The following is an 18,103-nucleotide window of genomic DNA, read 5'->3' as shown; positions in this document are numbered from 1 at the left end:
ATTGGTATAGATAAGCACTATAATGACATCATAATTTACCTTTGTTTTCAGTTCCTGATATCTTAATGCCAGTAATTTTCTAACTAAAATTTTCTTTGTAAACAGTCACATCTACAGAAAACAAAATAAAGAAAAAAATTTTTAAAGTCATCAGTAAGCCTCTTCACTTAAAATTTTTGAAACCTCAAGGTTTCATTGTTCCTTGATTGGTTGGTTTGATTTTATTGCTCTGGACCTCTAACATGTTGAACATTAATTCACTTGTTGGTGGCCAACATTCTTGTCTTCTTACTGACTTTGAATTTTATTTATCTGTACATATTAAGTATTTGTGTTAAATAAATAAATAAATAAATATATTGAATGCTTTCTTGACAGTGAAATTCCCATCAACTAAGTTTGAAAACAATGAAAAATCACAAGGTTTGTCTTTAATCCATTAAGATACAAACTATATTGAAAGATTATTCTCTCTGGGCCCATCTTTACAATCCATAAGACACCATGACAAATACACACACACACGCCCCCCTGTAAATTATCTTTGTATTTACATATCTTTATATAAATATATACATCTGGAGAGAGAGAGAATTTAAAGGCCATGTTCATGAGTACAGTCTTTCACTTTTCCTATATTGCCTTATCAAGTTTTAGTATAAAGTGTTTCCTCATTATACAAGTTAATAATGTTTCTACTCACAGATAAAAATTCCTCAATCTGTAATGTTAGGAACTGGGCAAAACGGAAAGATGTTTTCATCATGATTATATTGTCATTAGTATTTTATATACTGGGTAGTGATTTTCTATCCCACTTCTCTATCTCATAGTGGGTGTTCTCTATCACATAGTATGTACACTTATGCTTTCATAGAAAAAAGATATACATGAAAGGATTCCTATTTAGATTTTATATATTTGCATCTCTCTCTTTCTTGCTGGGTTCAGCCAAAGGTCTCTCAATTCTCTAAGTTTTCTCAAAGATTGAAGTTAGGGTCCCTTCATCTTTGTTTCAGTTGTATCTCATTTCTTGGTTTCCAGCCTCCTTTGGTTTACTATGCCACTTTGTTAACAACCACCAGGGTTTTAGTGATTGATGGTGGACCACAGAGCAGTCAGGCAAATATTTCTGGTACTGCTTTGATTTAGGCTCTACATATGTTCTTACATGTGAGGCAGCTGATAATCCCTGATCTATAACCAGTGTTCTCAACCTTCTGAGCACAGGATGTCTGTGAAGTGTTTGAAAAACACATACTCCAGGACAGCACATTTAGTGACTATGGTTCAGTTGACCTGGACAGCAGCCTGAGAAGTCATACTTTGAGAAAAGCTTGGCATTTGCTTCTGATTATCAACAAGATTCAGAAACCACTGAATTTGAGCACCTATGGTACACTGTCCAGAGACAACTAAGTTTGTGGTGATTCTAAATGAGAAGTTAACAGATGTTTAGGTTGTCTGGAGAAAAGAAGGAGGTAGCCACCAATGCAGGAAGAGAAGAAAGCATTAGTAAACAGCAAGAAGTACAAGCAAGAAAGGTCAGCTCCTAAAGAGAAAAGCAGTTCGTGTTGTCAAAATAGAGGGCACAGAAGGAAGTAGAGAACTAGGCAGGGAAAGGCAGGCAAGAGCATAAATCCCTGTTAAGATTGGACTTTACCCCAAGAAGACAATGAAGGGGATTAAGGAGGGAGAATAGGTGAGTAGAGTTTGGCTTTAAAATAACTAACTTAGCTACAATGGAGAAAATTAAAAATGAAGAGAAAGAAGGACTATCCTCATGAAGCCTGAAGAACTGCTTCACCCTTGAGGAAACTATAATCCAGGAGACAAATGATGGCAGCTTGAACCATGATAAGCTGGGGAGGAAAAGACAGTTAAACATGGGTAAAAGTGTCTGGAGGAGGAACTAACAGAAATGAGCTACTGGAGGTAAGGTCTATCTGAAAAGGAAGAACAAGGGAACCAGCATCAATTTTTTTACTCATATGTATTGTTTGAGCTATAAATCTAAGATCTAATATGTTTATTTATAATTGCTCAGGCAGTTTCTAAATTATTGACATAAAAATATAAATGGTTTTAATTTTATTTAGAATTGTCAGAAGGTTTAAATAATATTGATAACAAGTGAACTCAAGTTCATTATATGTAAAAATTATTGGGAACAAGTTTATTGAAGAGAATATCTTGTTTGTTATCATTTCAGCTTTGGTCTGCTATAAATGTACCCATCTGCTTATATCACTGCAGCATCTCTACAAACTCTTCATGTTCTGAAACAAAAATGAGCCCTGTAAAGACACCAAGAGAGACTCAGCTGAGAATAGGGAAGATCCTGGAAACACTAAACCAGCTGATCCCGCCCAGACCCTTCACCCATGTGAACACCACCACCAGCGCCACACACAGCACAGTCTCCATCCTCAACCCCAGACACACATACTGTCGGGGGGACCAGCTGAATGTCCTGATGGAAGCCAGGGACCACCTGGGACATAGGAAGGAATATGGAGGGGACTTCCTGAGGGCCAGGATGTCCTCCCCAGTCCTGAAGGCAGGCGCCTCAGGAAAGGTGACAGACTTCAACAATGGCACCTACCTTGTCAGCTTCACTCTGTTCTGGGAGGGCCGTGTCTCCCTGTCACTCCTGCTCATCCACCCCAGTGAAGGGGTGTCGGCTCTCTGGAGGGCAAGAAACCAAGGCTATGATAAAATTATTTTCAAAGGTAAATTTGTTAATGGCACATCCGAAGTCTTCACTGAATGCAGCCTGACTCCGAACTCTAGCACTGAACTATGCACATACCTGTATGGGAGAGACCAGGAAGTCTTCTACTGTGAGAAGCCTCCACACATGCCCTGTGAGGCCCTGACCCATGTGAACACCAAGAACCGAGAAATTTCTTATCTTACTGTCAAGGAAAAAAGCCTTTTCCATAAGTGAGTACATTTTTTTAATACAATGAGAAGTGCCCCCAAGCAGAGCTACATTGCCCATCTCTATATTGATCCTCTCAGATGCTTCGTCCACTCAAGGTTATGATCAGATTTGTGATGTGATATTTTCATGGCACTAAGTGTTCATGAGTCCACACCATAGTTTGCATTGTGATTGTTATAATCACAAAAAGATGGTTACACAGGAAGAATTCAACAATATACATGCCTATACATCTCTGTATCAATCAGGAATGTTATTATACACATACAGTTTACAAAATACACTCTATGGAAAACTATTTTGCTATGTGTTCATAGATATTCCACTCAAAAAAGAAATGATTCCTTATAAATGCATGATAACATTTTGCTACTTCACCTCCCATATTGTATTCCACAGATTCTGCCTTTTAAATATCTTTATTGTTCATTCCTCTCCATGCCCAGTGCTGCTATTCAAGTCGAGATCACCATTTACCTCACCTACATGACTCTAATGGCTTCCCACCTGGTCTCCCTCCCTTCATCAATCATACCCTCCTTGAACCCACTCTGCACTGCACCCAAGCAATCTTTCTAAAAAGTCAGCTCCTATGGGTCATCTCCAGTTGACCTCACGATCAGAGATGCCTCAGTGTACACTGCTCAGGGCGGAGGAGTCCTCCCTCTCCACACTGTGACCTATCAGTTCCTGGAAGCCCTGGTTGAACAGCTTCCTCCTCGGTGCCCTCGTTTCCCCTATCAGTCTTGGCGGCAGCCACACCATGCCTTTCTCCTGCTCACAAACAGATGCTCATTCCCTGGTCTCCTTGTTCCCCACTAAGATGGAAACAAAATTCTTCATTGCTTAGAATAAACTATCAGGTATTTTTCATGGGCCTCTTTGAGTGTTTGCAAACGGAAACTATTATAAAAACCAGAACTATGAGCCAAGCCACTGAGACTCATATCAGTATCAGAGTCTTTTGTTCATTTGCTAATTTTCCATAAGTCTCATTCTACTTCCTTTTCACTTTCCATTCTGCCAAAATCTATTCTCCTACCCTATGGAGACTTAATTTCCCTACATTTGGTGACAGTGAAATGCTTGATTCTGAGCAATTCCTTTCTTAGCAGTTTTCAAAGTCAAGCTTAGAATTTTTTTCCATATACTTTTGAAACTATTTGCTTAGAAGAGGTAAGAGTAAACATTGAACACGGAAAAATAACACACTTTCCAGATGCCTACGCAGATATCCTGATCTACAATGCACGACTTACTTCTGAACAAATTAAAGGCACAGTTGGTTTTCTTTTCCTTCCTTTTTGTCTCCAATGGTGCAACTCACCAGATTTCTGCCTCCCCACTAACCATTCTCATGCCTAAATCCCACTAAGGATCACTTACCTTTCCATGGGATTGGATCTAAAGAGAACAGTGTACCACTTATTTCTGTTGTACCAGGCATCTGAGTCTTCATCCTTCCTTTGACCCCTTCCTGCCTGCCTCCGTTTACACACACACATACACAGGAGATAAGCAGTGGGCTTTTAAGTAGGAAAATTCAGGTAGTCTTTTATCAAGTGGAGGAAAGAAATGTAGTGTACAAATAGAGTATACATTTATTTATTCATGCATCAGGTTGAACATTACTTTCTGCCAGTCACATTGATGGATATTTAGGGTACAACAGTGCATACATATATACTTGCACACTCTCTCTCTCTCTTTCTCTCTCTCTCTCTCTCTCTCTCTCTCTCTCTCTCTCTCGATCCCTCTCTCTTTCTCTCTTTCTCTCTTTCCTTCCTGGTTACAACCCTGTCCTGAGCTTCTTTCTTCTGCCATCAGGTGATGGCATGAGGTTGTCTCACCGCAGGCCCAGAGTTATGGAGTTGGCTGACCATAATCTGAACCCCCGAACCTCTGAACCCATGAGCCAAAATAAACATTTTCTCCTCTTTAAAAAATAAAGTGTATACATACAAATACATTACCTTTCTTCACATGATCCTCAGAAAGCATGTATGCAGGAAAAACTGATGGTAAACAGCAGGAAACATATCTAAAGAGGAAAGCAGAGGCTCTGTGATGAGGGGTCTAGGTGCCATGACAAGGAGCCTGAACTCCTTAGGTAAGGCAATCAAGGGCTTTAAACAACAATGCAGTTGTGTTTGCAATTGGAAAGGCTCTGGAGGGTGCATTGAAGAAAGTAGGTGGGATAAAACTCAGGCTGGTCAACTAGAGGCTCACAATGATTCAAGAAAAATATTATATGAACTTGAATAGGTGATTTGGAAGAGGATAGAAAACTTGCAGATTTGATAAATATTATGAATCTAAGATTCTAGGACACAACTATTGCATGCGACAGATGAGAAGAGCTGCCCTGGACTTCAGGTATTCTCCACAGGACAGAAAGCCTTCCAAAATCCTACTTAATTTATAATACCCAGTATATCCAATGTTTATAACAAAAATACGTAGTTTTCAATCATTAAAAAATTAAAATTATCCTGTGCTATGTGAACACACAACAGGCTAATCTATGGTCTTTTATTTTGAAGGTCCAAAGTGGGAATTGAAATGATGAAAGATCTTAAAAATATTGATGTCTCCCATTGTAACAGTAAGTCTGTGGTGGATGTACTTGCTATGTGTCTTATGCAGAGAAAATTTATCAGTATTAACTCTATCAGTTGTAGATGTCCAGCAACATAATTTCTAGCAGGTATGCATGATCTCCATCTTTTGGGATTTTATAGAAGAAATCAATTCAAGGAAATTAGTTCAAACTTTGTTTATAACAAAGGAAAAAGTTTTAGTAACCTACATTCATCTCCAAGAATCTGAGGTGCTGTGTAAATGTCTTTGATGGATACCCATGGCTTCAGAGTAGAAACACTCTGCTTTGGTTCTTCATCTGTTAGGATAATCTCCAGCTTTTAGTTGGTGCAATAATTTCGTATGGAGCTTCCACCTTATGAATTGTTTCAATGGATACAAAGCAATGTTACATATGTAAGAATAATATTTATACTTATTTGTACCTTAGTTTTAAATAATTGTATATAAAGCCTGTTATTGGTAAAATTGACAACTCATGATTTATTTCTAATATTTATTCATTGCTTCAGTAATTATTTCCTGAGGGTCTAATAGATATGAGACATTTTGAGTCAATTGAGAAAAATTAATACTTAGTAAATTTGGGATCTAAAAAATTTTAATCTACCAACTTTGTGAAGAAAGCAAAATTCACAAGGACTTACATTAAAGTTAATATTTAGTAAGCCCTGAAGAATATCTGTAGTCAGAGAAAGAGGTGAAAGAGAAACCTCATAAAGATCATGGTAAAGTTGTCAGATTTAAGTAAATAATACAAAAAATCAGTTAATTTTGAGTAGATTCTAATAGCCTAGCTATTTATACATTGAGATAAAGAAAATGTTGAATGAGACACACACTAGAAAAGTCTTCCTCGCTAGAAGTTATTTAATCCTCTCTCCTGGATTCTTTAACGTGACAAGCTTTTTTATGTGATTCATGAGTAAAATTATCCAGACCTAGACCTTGTTCAATAGGCCAATGTGGTAAGTACATAGTGGGATTGAACTAGAAAACAGGAAGATGCTAAATCATGGAAGTTCTCAAGTCGAATGCTGAAGAGTTCAGTGTTTATTTGGTAGACTTTTGAAAATTTCAGAGATCAGCTGAGGAAAAGTGGGATGCTCCCCTTGTATTTCAAAAAGCAAATTCACCAAGTGAACAAAATGAGTATGAACTACACAAAGAGAATTTAAAATGTTACTAAAGGACAGAACATAAAATTTATACATGGAAGAAAGTATGCTGTTTCTAGGTGGGATGAGTTCATATTGAAAAAATGTTAATTTTCTCTGCATTAGTGTCTTCATGCTGCTATAACAATGTGGCTTTCAGTAAGAAGAATGTTATTCTTCCAAAGCCCAATGTCAGTCTCACCAAGCGAGTCAAGATAGAGCAAACCTGTATTCTTTTCTGGAAGTGTAGGGAAGAATCTGTTTCTTTGCCTTCTTGACTTCCAAAGGCTGCCCTCCTTCTTTATAACCCCATCTTCCTTATCAAAGCCACAATAGTGGGTCAAATACTCAGGTTACAAGTTTCTGGTCTACCTTCTGCCTCCCTCTTTCAATTTAGAGGACCAATTTTCCAGACTTTGTCTGGAAAATCCTTCCTGCCATGGACGGCAACAAATTCACAGGTTTGAGGAATTATGACCTGAATTAGGGGGGAGCACAGTCTGCCTACTACAATCTCTAATCAAAAAGATGCACAATATGAACTGTATATTGCTCAAAATATTGAGTCCATACTAAAATTAAATTATGTAACAATAATCATAAGGAAAAAATTCTCTGACATATAAATATTATACAACATATGCTTTTCAATAATAAGCTCAAAGCCTATCTTCTTGGATATACCAGTACATTATTGGGATGGGGAATACTTAGTCATTGTAAGTGTTGAGTTTCTGGCATTATGGTATTTAAGCATCCAGGATGCAGTGTTATCAAGCCTCCTAGAAGACCAAACATGTCACAGTAAAATCCCAACATAATTATAGTATTAGGAAAACTCACTTTGATAAGAAAAATCACCAGGATTTAAGAGATTTTTCAGGTGCATATTCTAATTCTGCCATCAGCACCATTTTGCCACTTCATTGTCAAATTACAAATATAGTTGTGCCTTGGTATTTGTGGGGGTTTGCCTGCAGGACCCATGAGGGACATCAAAATTGACATCTAGTTGCTTATCTTTTATATATAATGGCATGGTACTTGAAATGAACTACAACATCCTCCCCTATACTTTAAATCATCTTCAGAACACTTATATTACCCAATACAACAAAAATGCTATGTAAATACTTGCTATGCTATATTGTTTAGGAAACAATGGAAAGAAAAATTTGTATGTGTTTAATAAGATAAAAAAAATTTCCTGAATATTTTCCATCCATGGTGGATTGAATCCATAGAAACAGATCCCATGGATACAGAGGGCCAACTGTACAGTACAACTTGCAAGGAAGTACTGTTTTGTGGACATAGACAACCATACACTGCAAGGACTATATGGAGCTAGGGAAGGAAGTAAAGCTCAGACAGCTGGTAATCCCCTGCTATCTATTCCCTTCTCCCTCTTTAGAAGAGAAACCATTAGTTAAGCTGAACCCCTGACCACTTTTCCATGTGTCTACTTATGGCCACATTAAATTTTTTCTAGGAGTATGAATAGGAATGATATGGGAAATTGGTAGGTAACCCCTTTAAAGGCAAAACAACTTGCCCTCCTCATCCATTTGTCTCCTTCCTCGTAGCTGAACTGTCAATAAAATGAAGCTCAGTGATAGAGTCCTGACCTAGCATGCAAAGGCTCAAGGTCCTGTTCCACACACTGCAAGAAATCAAACAACAACAACAAATAAAAGTAAAATATGAGGCAATGGCTCAGCAGTGGTGCAGCAGCATAGTCAATGGCAAGGAAACATGATGTCAGACATTTGAGGAACTTTGTTAGAGCGGGGCAGAGTTGGTGCTCTGCCACGTGGGATACCATAGAAGGTAGACCATGAGAGAGCCTGCAGTTCTAGGAAAACAGTGTAATATCACAGAATATTGATTTCTGTGGAATGCTGCAAATCACCTTTAGCAAGGTACTATTAAAAAAAATTTAAGTCAAGGTAGGTATTTCATACTGTTTGAGGTTTTCAAAATGTGCACATATTATATTTTGTCATATTTTAAACCCTGGAAAATTCACAATTCCTTTATTGATGGAACAATTAAAAATGATTCAATAACAAAGAAACCAACTGGCAATCCAGTAACACTGTTCAGGAAACAGAATAAAGTCACTACAAAATCAGAGGAATGACAAAGGAAAAAAAGGACATTGAGACTTAGCTAATGACCACAGGTGGGAGAAAATGAATAGGGACAAATCAGCATGACTCAAAATCTCTCAAAAGAATGAGTAGTAGTGCCTAAAACAAAGCTCATGGTCAAGAACTACCTCTAGTAAGAGAAGACAACAGGAGGAAGAGAGAAAGAGATCAGGAAAGAAAAGGACCAAGAAAGAAGGCTGGGTATTTAACACATACCACTAACACCATTCACCACAGGATCTCTGCTACCAGAGAGAGAAAAGAGTCTAGAAAAATGCCAAATTGGAATGAAGACTCCGTTCCCTGGTGGATACACTTTACAAGGAAGGTGGATAACAACATTTTGCGACCAGATTCAGCTGGATACAAATAAGACCAATGGCTGCTTGAAAGGAAAACTCATTTACCTCCTTGGAGACTCCATGCTGCGTCAGTGGATCTACTACTTACCCAGAGTTGTAAAAAGTATGTAGTTACTTTATATTCTTTTGGAAATTCAGGCTGATTGTAAAGTACTTTCAATGAGGTCTCCATCTATTCTCACTTAGGCTGTTTTTTTTTAAATTATTTCATTAGTTTTCTAGAGTTGAGTCTTAATTTAAAATCCATTTTATTCTCTCATGAGAAACGCTGTTCCTCCTTATAAACTCCAATGAAAACTTCACATTTTGATTGACATTTTACACATGTGAATTGGTAATTTACTCCAGAAATTAGAATGCTCCTGGCAAAAATATTTCAGGTAGGTATTGTAAATGACATTGTGAATATTCTTTTAAAAAGCACTAATATTATTTTTAGTTAAAATCTGTGTTTTTTTTTTTTTTTTTTAATCAGCACTGAAATTTTTTGATCTTCATGAAACAGGACATTTTAAGAAACATTTGCTTCTGGATGCTGAACAACATATTCAAATTCAATGGAAAAAACATGGCTATCCTTTTGTCACTAATCATCTCTACTCTGTGATAGATGAAGGTTTTATCCCTCGAGAAATTGACCGACTATTGGGGGATAAAAACACAGCCATTGTCATAACCTTTGGCCAACACTTCAGACCCTTCCCCATTGACATTTTCATTCGCAGGGCCATCAGTGTTCGAAAAGCTATTGAGCGACTCTTCCTAAGAAGCCCAGACACTAAAGTGATCATTAAGACAGAAAATATCAGGGAGATGCACATAGAAACAGAGAGGTTTGGAGACTTCCATGGATACATTCAGTATCTTACCCTGAATGACATTTTCAAAGACCTCAACGTGGGTGTCATTGACGCCTGGACATGACCATTGCATACGGCACCAATAATATCCACCCACCTGATGATGTGATTGAAAAACAGATTAACATGTTCTTAAACTACATTTGCTAAAGCATAAGTATACAAAATCACTAAGAACAAATTTTCATATCCCTTGTGTATTATCACTGAAATTTTATTCATTCTAAGTACTAAGAAAACCAAATTTAAAAGAATGTCCATGGGATTATTTGTGGGACACTTAAGGACAATAGAATGGAGATGAGCTGCAAAGTCAAGAGAGTGAGATGTAAAGAATGATCATACCACATCTGGAACTTGTCTGTGTGTAATAATAAATATATTTTAGATATAATTGGGTTATGATTTCTGTTACTCATGGCTAAACAGTTAAGATAAAAGGGAATAAGCATGCAATTATCATGATGTTCTAAAATAATCACCTAACTTTCTCTGTAAAGGTATAGAGAGTAAATATTTTGGAATCTGAAGGCTATCCTGCCTCTATCACAACTGCTTCACTCTGCACTACAGTGCAAACACAGTCACAGACAACATGTAAAAAATGAGTGTGTTATATTTTAATAAAACTTTATTAATGGACAAGGAAACTTGTATTTCATATAATTGACACATGTCAGTAAATAGTATTCTTCTTTTGATTCACCCCACCAACTACTAAAACATCCAAAAACCATGTTTAGATCACAGACCCCCCCAAAAATGTGGTGGACATATTTAGTCCCTAGGCTTACTTTGCTGGTGCCTGATTTAAAACAAAAAATTTGGTAGAATTGATCAAAAATTCCTCTGAGATTGAGGGGAAAACGAGTACAAACTAGAAATAGAAGAAAATTCCCATTAGTAGAGAAAACATGTGTACCAGAAAACTATAAGCAACATCGCTTTCCTGAGTGAAGCCCAACAGACATTTCTTAGTAAGTCAGATAACAGTTGTGAGCACCTCTTACTAGCTCTATCTACCTGTGAACTTCAGTACATGTCAGAAAGGAACAGAGTAACTGCTCCTATTTCATCATTCCCTAAGGAAAAAACAAAGAGCCTAAGTACAAGAATTTAGAAGGTGACCTAACACAAATTCAATATATAAAACCTAACAGCTTCTCTAACAATGGAAATAGATATTAGATAACAAAATTAAAATTTCATGGTACCTCTGTGTAGATATTGTGCATATCTTTCATTGTATTTAATCCTAGATTTTGTATCTTTTATAGCTCTACTACTGCATTTTTGTAAAACATTTTATTTTTACAAATATGCAAAAAACTTGAAAGTACAGCTCAGTAATCTATCAAAAATAAATACCTGAGTAACCCAATGGTTAGGATGAAATGCAGCAGAAGATGTATAAGATCACAACATCACATCAAACTGAATAATTAAATAGTCCTATAGATTAAATACAATTCTTATCAAAGTCTTAAAAGATTGTATATGTGCATGAGGTTGTATGTAATTTGATAATATGATTCCAAAATTCCTTAAAAAATGTAAAGGACTAAAACTAATCAAGATACTTTTGAAAAAGAAAAAAAAAATTTACTTTTCCAAACATGAGTATTATCTTAAAGCTAGAATCATAACAGTATGGCACTGGTGCAATGAAAAACCAAAGACCAATGAAACAGGATCTAGGGAGTAGAAGAGGCCATGCAAATACAGTTGCTCCATCACACATGGAACAATGAGGAAAAGACAGTAATTTGAATAAAAGTTTTGGGAAAATAGGATAATGATATATAAAAAAAAATTGAACCCCTATATTACACTATTCACACACACACACACACAAAATTAAAGTCCAGGGAGATCACAGACCTAAGGTAAAGCAAGAGTAAAGCTTATTAAAGTGTGCATCTCACACCATCTGTGGCAAAGCCAGTTCTCTAAAATACCTAAACTTTCTTTTTTTTAAATTTATTTTTATTGTAAACAAATGGGATACATGTTGTTTCTGTTTGTACATGGAGTAACAGCATACCATTTGCATAATCATACATTTACATAGGGTAATGCTGTCTGATTCATTCTGTTATTTTTTCCTTCCCCCTCCACCCCTCCCACCTCTTTTTTCCCTCTATACAGTCCCTCCTTCCACCATTCTTGCCCCCCTCCAACCCCCCATTATGTGTCATCATCTGCTTATCAGTGAGATCATTCATCTTTTGGATTTTTGAGATTGACTTATCACACTTAGCATGATAGGCTCCAATTTCGTCCATTTGCCTGCAAATACCATAATTTTATATTCTTTATAGCTGAGTAATATTCCATTGCATATATATACCACAGTTTCTTTGTCCATTCATCAATTGAAGGACATCTAGGTTGGTCCAAAGTCTGGCTAATGTGAACGGAGCAGCTATGAACATTGATGTGGTTTTATCTCTGTAGTATGCTGATTTTAAGTCCATTGGGTATAGGCCGAGGAGTGCGAGAGCTGGGTCAAATGGTGGTTCCATTCCAAGTTTTCTAAGGAATCACCACACTGCTTTCCAGAGCGGCTACACTAATTTGCAACCCCACCAGCAATGTATGAGTGTACCTTTTTCCCCACATCCTCGCCAACACCTGTTGATGCTTGTATTCTTGATAATACTATTCTAATTGGGGTGAGATGGAATCTTAGGGTAGTTTTGATTTGCATTTCTCTTATTACTAGAGATGTTGAACATTTTTTCATATATCTGTTGATTGCTTGTAGATCTTCTTCTGTGAAGTATCTGTTCATATCCTTAGCCCATTTGTTGATTGGGTTATTTGTATTCTTGGTGTAGAGTTTTTTGAGTTCTTTATAAATTCTGGAAATTAGTGCTCTATCTGAAGTATGCGTGGCAAAGATTTTCCTCCCACTCTGTAGGCTCTCTCTTCCCATGGTTCATGGTTTCCTTTGCTGAGAGAAAGCTATTTAGTTTGAATCTATCCCAGCTATTGATTTTTGCTTTTATTTCTTGTGCTATGGGAGTCCTGTTAAGGAAGTCTGATCCTAAGCCGACATGTTGAAGATTTGGACCTACTTTTTCTTCTATAAGATGCAGGATCTCTGGTCTGATTTCAAGGTCCTTGATCCATTTTGAGTTGAGTTTTGTGCAGGGTGAGAGATAGGGGTTTAATTTCATTCTGTTGCATAAGGATTTCCAGTTTTCCCAGCACCATTTGTTGAAGAGGCCATCTTTTCTCCACTGCATATTTTTGGCACCTTTGTCTAGTATTAGAAAATTGTATTTATTTGGGTTTGTGTCCATGTCCTCTATTCTGTACCATTGATCTACCTGTCTATTTTGGTACCAATACCATGCCGTTTTTGTTACTATTGCTTTGTAGTATAGTTGAAGTTCTGGTATTGCATTACCCCCTGTTTCATTCTTCCTGCTAAGGATTGCTTTAGCTATTCTGGGTTTCTTATTCTTCCAGATGAATTTCATGATTGCTTGCTCTATTTCTGTAAGGTACGTCATTGGGATTTTAATTGGAATTGCATTGAATCTGTATAGCACTTTTGGTAGTATGGCCATTTTTACAATATTAATTCTGCCTATCCAAGAACATGGGAGATCTTTCCATCTTCTATGGTCTTCCTCAATTTCTTTCTTCAATGTTTTGTAGTTTTCATTGTAGAGATCTTTTACCTCTTTGGTTAGATTGATTCCCAAGTTTTTTTTTTTTTTTTTTTTTTTTTTTTTTTTTTTTTTTTTTTGAGGCTATTGCAAATGGAGTTGTTTTCCTCATTTCCCTTTCAGCTGTTTCGTCGTTTCATATAAAAATGCTTTAGATTTATGCGTGTTGATTTTATAGCCTGCTATTTTGCTGAATTCATTGATGAGGTCTAGGAGGAGATTTTTGGATCCTCTAAATATAGAATCATGTCATCCCCAAATAGTGACAGCTTAAGTACCTCTTTTCCTATTCGTATCCCTTTAATTTCTTTGGTCTTCCTAATTTCTCCGGCTAGAGTTTCGAGGACAATGTTGAATAGAAGTGATCAAAGAGGACACCCCTGTCTTGTTCCCATTTTTAAAGGGTATGGTTTCAGTTTTTCTCCATTAAGAATGATGTTGGCCATGGGCTTAGCATAAATAGCCTTTACAATGTTCAGGTATATTCCTACTATCCCTATTTTTTCTAGTGTTTTGAGCATGAAGGGGTGTTGTATTTTGTCAAACACTTTTTCTGTATCAATTGAAGTAACCATATGATTCTTATCCTTACGTCTATTCACATGATGGATTGCGTTTATTGATTTACAAATGTTGAACCATCATTGCATTCCAGGGATGAACCCCACTTGATCGTGGTGCACAATTTTCTTAATATGTTTTTGGATACTGTTTGCCAATATTTTGTTAAGGATCTTTGCATCTATATTCATCAAGGATATTGGTCTAAAATTTTCTTTCCTTGATGTGTCTTTTCCTGGTTTGGGTATGAGGGTGATATTAGCTTCATAGAATGAGTTCAGTAGGGTACCCTCCTTTTCTATTTCATGGAATACTTTGAGAAGTATTGAAATGAGTTCTTCTTTGAAGATCTTGTAGAACTCGGCTGAGAATTCATCTGGTCCTGGTCTTTTCTTGGGTGGTAGGTTTTTAATGGTTTCTTCTATTTCACTGCTTGAAATTGATCTGTTTAAATTGTGTATGTCCTCCTGGTTCAGTTTGGGAGGAGTATATGTCTAGAAATTTGTCAATGTCTTCGGTAGTTTCTATTTTGTTGGAATACCAATTTTCAAAGTAGCTTCTCACTATGTTCTGTATCTCAGTGGTGTCAGTTGTGATATTTCCTTTTTCATCATGAATTTTAGTAATTTGAGTTTTCTCTCTCCTCTTTGTTAGTGTGGCTAAGGGTTTGTCTATTTTGTTTCCTTTTTCAAAGGACCAACTTTTTGTTTTGTCAATTTTTTGAATTGTTTCTTTCATTTCAATTTCATTGATTTCAGCTCTGATTTTAATTATTTCCTGTCTTCTACTACTTTTGCTGTTATTCTGTTCTTTTTCTAGGGCTTTGAGCTATAATGTTAGGTCATTTAGTTGTTGACTTTTCATTCTTTTCTGGAATGTGCTCCACGCAATGAATTTTCCCTTAGCACCGCTTTCATCGTGTCCCAGAGATTTTGATATGTTGTATCGTCATTCTCATTGACCTCTAACAATTTTTTTTATCTCCTCCCTGATGTTTTTTGTTATCCATGATTCATTCAATAGCATATTATTTAGTCTCCAGCTGTTGGAGTAATTTCTCTTTTTTATTTTGTCATTGATTTCTATTCTCAGCCCATTATGATCTGATAGAACACAAGGCAGTATCTCTATTTTTTTGAATTTCCTAAGGGCTACTTTGTGGCATAACATACGGTCTATTTTGGAGAAGATTCCATGTGCTGCTGAGAAGAAAGTGAATCCACTCATTGATGGATGGGATATTCTATATATGTCTTTTAAGTCTAGGTTATTGATTGTGTTATTGAGTTCTATGGTTTCTTTGGTTGGATTTTGTTTAGTGGTGACAGCGATGTGTTAAAGTCACCCAGAATTATTGTGTTGTGGTCTATGTGATTCCTGAAGTTGAGAAGGATTTGTTTGATGTACAGGGATGAACCATTGTTTGGGGCATAGATATTTATTATCGTTATGTCTTCCTGATTTATGGTTCCCTTAAGCAGTATGAAATGTCCTTCTTTATCCCTTCTGACTGACTTTGGCTTGAAGTCCACTTTACTTGATATAAGGATGGAAACCCCCGCTTTTTTACTGAGTCCATGTGAGTGGTAGATTTTTTCCCATCCTTTCACCTTTAGTCTGTGGATGTCTTTTTCTATGAGATGAGTCTCCTGCAGGCAGCATATTGTTGGGTCTTTCTTTTTAATCCATGCTGCCAGTCTATGTCTTTGATTGATGAGTTTAGGCCATTAACGTTCAGGGTTATTATTGAGATATGATTAGAATGCCCAGTCATTTGGGCTTATTTTTGGTTTTTACGTTGGCTTGGTTTCTCCTTTGAGTGGTTTTTCTCTAAGGTAGTTCCTCCCTTTGCTGACCTACATTGTTGTTTTTCATTTCCTACTCATTGATTATTTTTTTGAGAACATTCTGTAGTGCTGGCTTTCTATTTGTAAATTCTTTTAACTTTTGTTTATCATGGAAGGATTTTATTTCATCTTCAAATCTGAAGGTTAGTTTTGCTGGGTATAGGATTCTTGGTTGGCAACCATGTTCTTTCAGAGCTTGAAATATGTTGTTCCAGGCCCTTCTAGCTTTTAGAGTCTGGGTTGAGAAGTAGACTACTATCCGTATTGGTCTCCCCCTATATGTAATTTGATGCTTTTCTCTCACGGCCTTCAAAATCCTATCTTTATTTTGAATGTTAGGCATTTTCATTATAATGTGCCTTGGTGTGAATCTGTTGTGATTTTGTGGATTTGGTGTTCTGTAAGCCTCTTGTATTTGATTTTCCATTTCATTCTTTGGGTTTGGGAAATTTTCTGATATTATTTCTTTGAATAGGTTGTTCATTCCTTTGGTTTGTATCTCTGTGCCTTCCTCAATCCCAATAATTCTTAAATTTGGTCTTTTCATGATGTCCCATAGTTCTTGGAGATTCTGTTCATGATTTCTTACCATCTTCTCTGTTTGGGCAACTTTATTTTCAAGATTAAATATTTTGTCTTCATTGTCTGAGGTTCTGTCTTCCAAGTGGTCTAGTCTTTTGGTGATGCTTTCCATTGAGTTTTTTATTTGGTTTATTATTTCCTTCATTTCAAGGATTTCTGTTTGGCTTTTTGAGAATCTCTATCTCTTTGTTGAAATGATCTTTTGCTTCCTGCATGTGATCTTTCAGCTTATTGGCATTATCTTTCATTGCCTGCATTTGCTCTCTTATCTCATCCTTTGCTTCACGAATCATCTTAATCATGTATAATCTGAAGTCCTTTTCTGACATTTCTTCTACCATACTTTCATTGGATTCTATTAATATAGAATATAGATTTGTTTGGATCATTTTCTTCCCTTATTTTTTCATGTTGTTCATGTATCTTCCCCTCTAGCAGTGCAGATCTGGGGTATTGCAGGTTTCTCCCTATAGGTTTTTAGTGTCCCTATAGGTTTCCAAAACCATTTCTTTAAGGGGAGATCAATATTAGCAGTGCCCAAATCAGACACTATGCAATCCTAGACCAAATAACCCCTATGGGGACAATAACAAAATTGTCATAGTAAACAGAATGAGTTCAAATATTATCTTCAGTAAAACAAGCAGGTTTGCAATAATGTCTGCAGTTTCTAATGGACGACAAAAAGGATGCAGAGGGATGTAGAATGTGGCTGTTAATGGGATAAGAAAAGAATATACAGAAGTTCTAGAAAATAGAAAGGGTGAGAGTGTAATCAAAAGAAATTGGATATTAGCATGCAAAAAGGGAGAAAGAGACTCTGAGGGAACAGGTAAACAAAAGGAAAAGAGAGCAAGAAAAGTAAAGAAATAAAAACTTAAATTTTTTAAAAAGGAGAAAAAAGAAAATCTACAGTATAACAGTCATATAGTAATGAAACCTCCCAGTTTTCAGTAGCCTGATGCATGAGAGGTACCTGACAATGAACTTCAAGCCTCCAGCAGGCGTCTCAGGATGGGTTTTGCCCCACCTAAAGATTGGAGCTACAGCTTCCAGGATTATCCAAGATGACCACTCTGGCTTCAAAATGTGTTGGCAAATGGGGAGCTGCAGCTCAGGAGTGGACGTGGTTAGCTGGAGGTCCTGGAGGCGGGATGCGGTTGGTCCAGCAGGAGTCCTGTAGGTCCAGTGTGTTTGGTGTGGTTGCAGGATCCTGGATGCCAGGTGTAATCAGTCAGTCTGGGGTCCCGGTGATAGGGCGCAGTCAGTTGGTCTGGGGGTCCTGGCGGCAGCGAGCAGTCAGTCAATGGTCAGGGAGTGATGGATTGGGCTGAGGTATCCTGTAGACGGGGC

General features: G+C 36.9%; 1 protein-coding gene across 1 annotated transcript; it reads left to right on the top strand.

The window, feature by feature from the left end:
- The first annotated feature begins 2,539 nt into the window (after window positions 1–2,539).
- On the top strand, window positions 2,540–10,144 carry Nxpe1 (neurexophilin and PC-esterase domain family member 1). The gene is made up of 4 exons (XM_047519571.1): window positions 2,540–2,946; window positions 5,491–5,552; window positions 9,111–9,323; window positions 9,696–10,144. The coding sequence occupies exons 1-4, from the start codon at window positions 2,540–2,542 to the stop codon at window positions 10,142–10,144; spliced, it is 1,131 nt and encodes a 376-aa protein (XP_047375527.1).
- The last annotated feature ends 7,959 nt before the right edge of the window (window positions 10,145–18,103 follow it).

This window comes from Sciurus carolinensis, chromosome 11 (genome assembly GCF_902686445.1).
Source record: "Sciurus carolinensis chromosome 11, mSciCar1.2, whole genome shotgun sequence".
NCBI classification, from domain to species: Eukaryota; Metazoa; Chordata; class Mammalia; order Rodentia; family Sciuridae; genus Sciurus; species Sciurus carolinensis.
This window is presented reverse-complemented; position numbering and strand designations above follow the sequence as displayed.

Coding starts and splice junctions, on each gene's coding strand:
- Nxpe1 (XM_047519571.1), top strand. CDS start 2,540: ATGTCCTCCCCAGTCCTGAAGGCAGGCGCCTCAGGAAAGGTGACAGAC. Junction 5,553..9,110: donor TGATGTCTCCCATTGTAACA/GTAAGTCTGTGG, acceptor CTCTGCTACCAG/AGAGAGAAAAGAGTCTAGAA. Junction 9,324..9,695: donor CTTACCCAGAGTTGTAAAAA/GTATGTAGTTAC, acceptor TTTTTTAATCAG/CACTGAAATTTTTTGATCTT.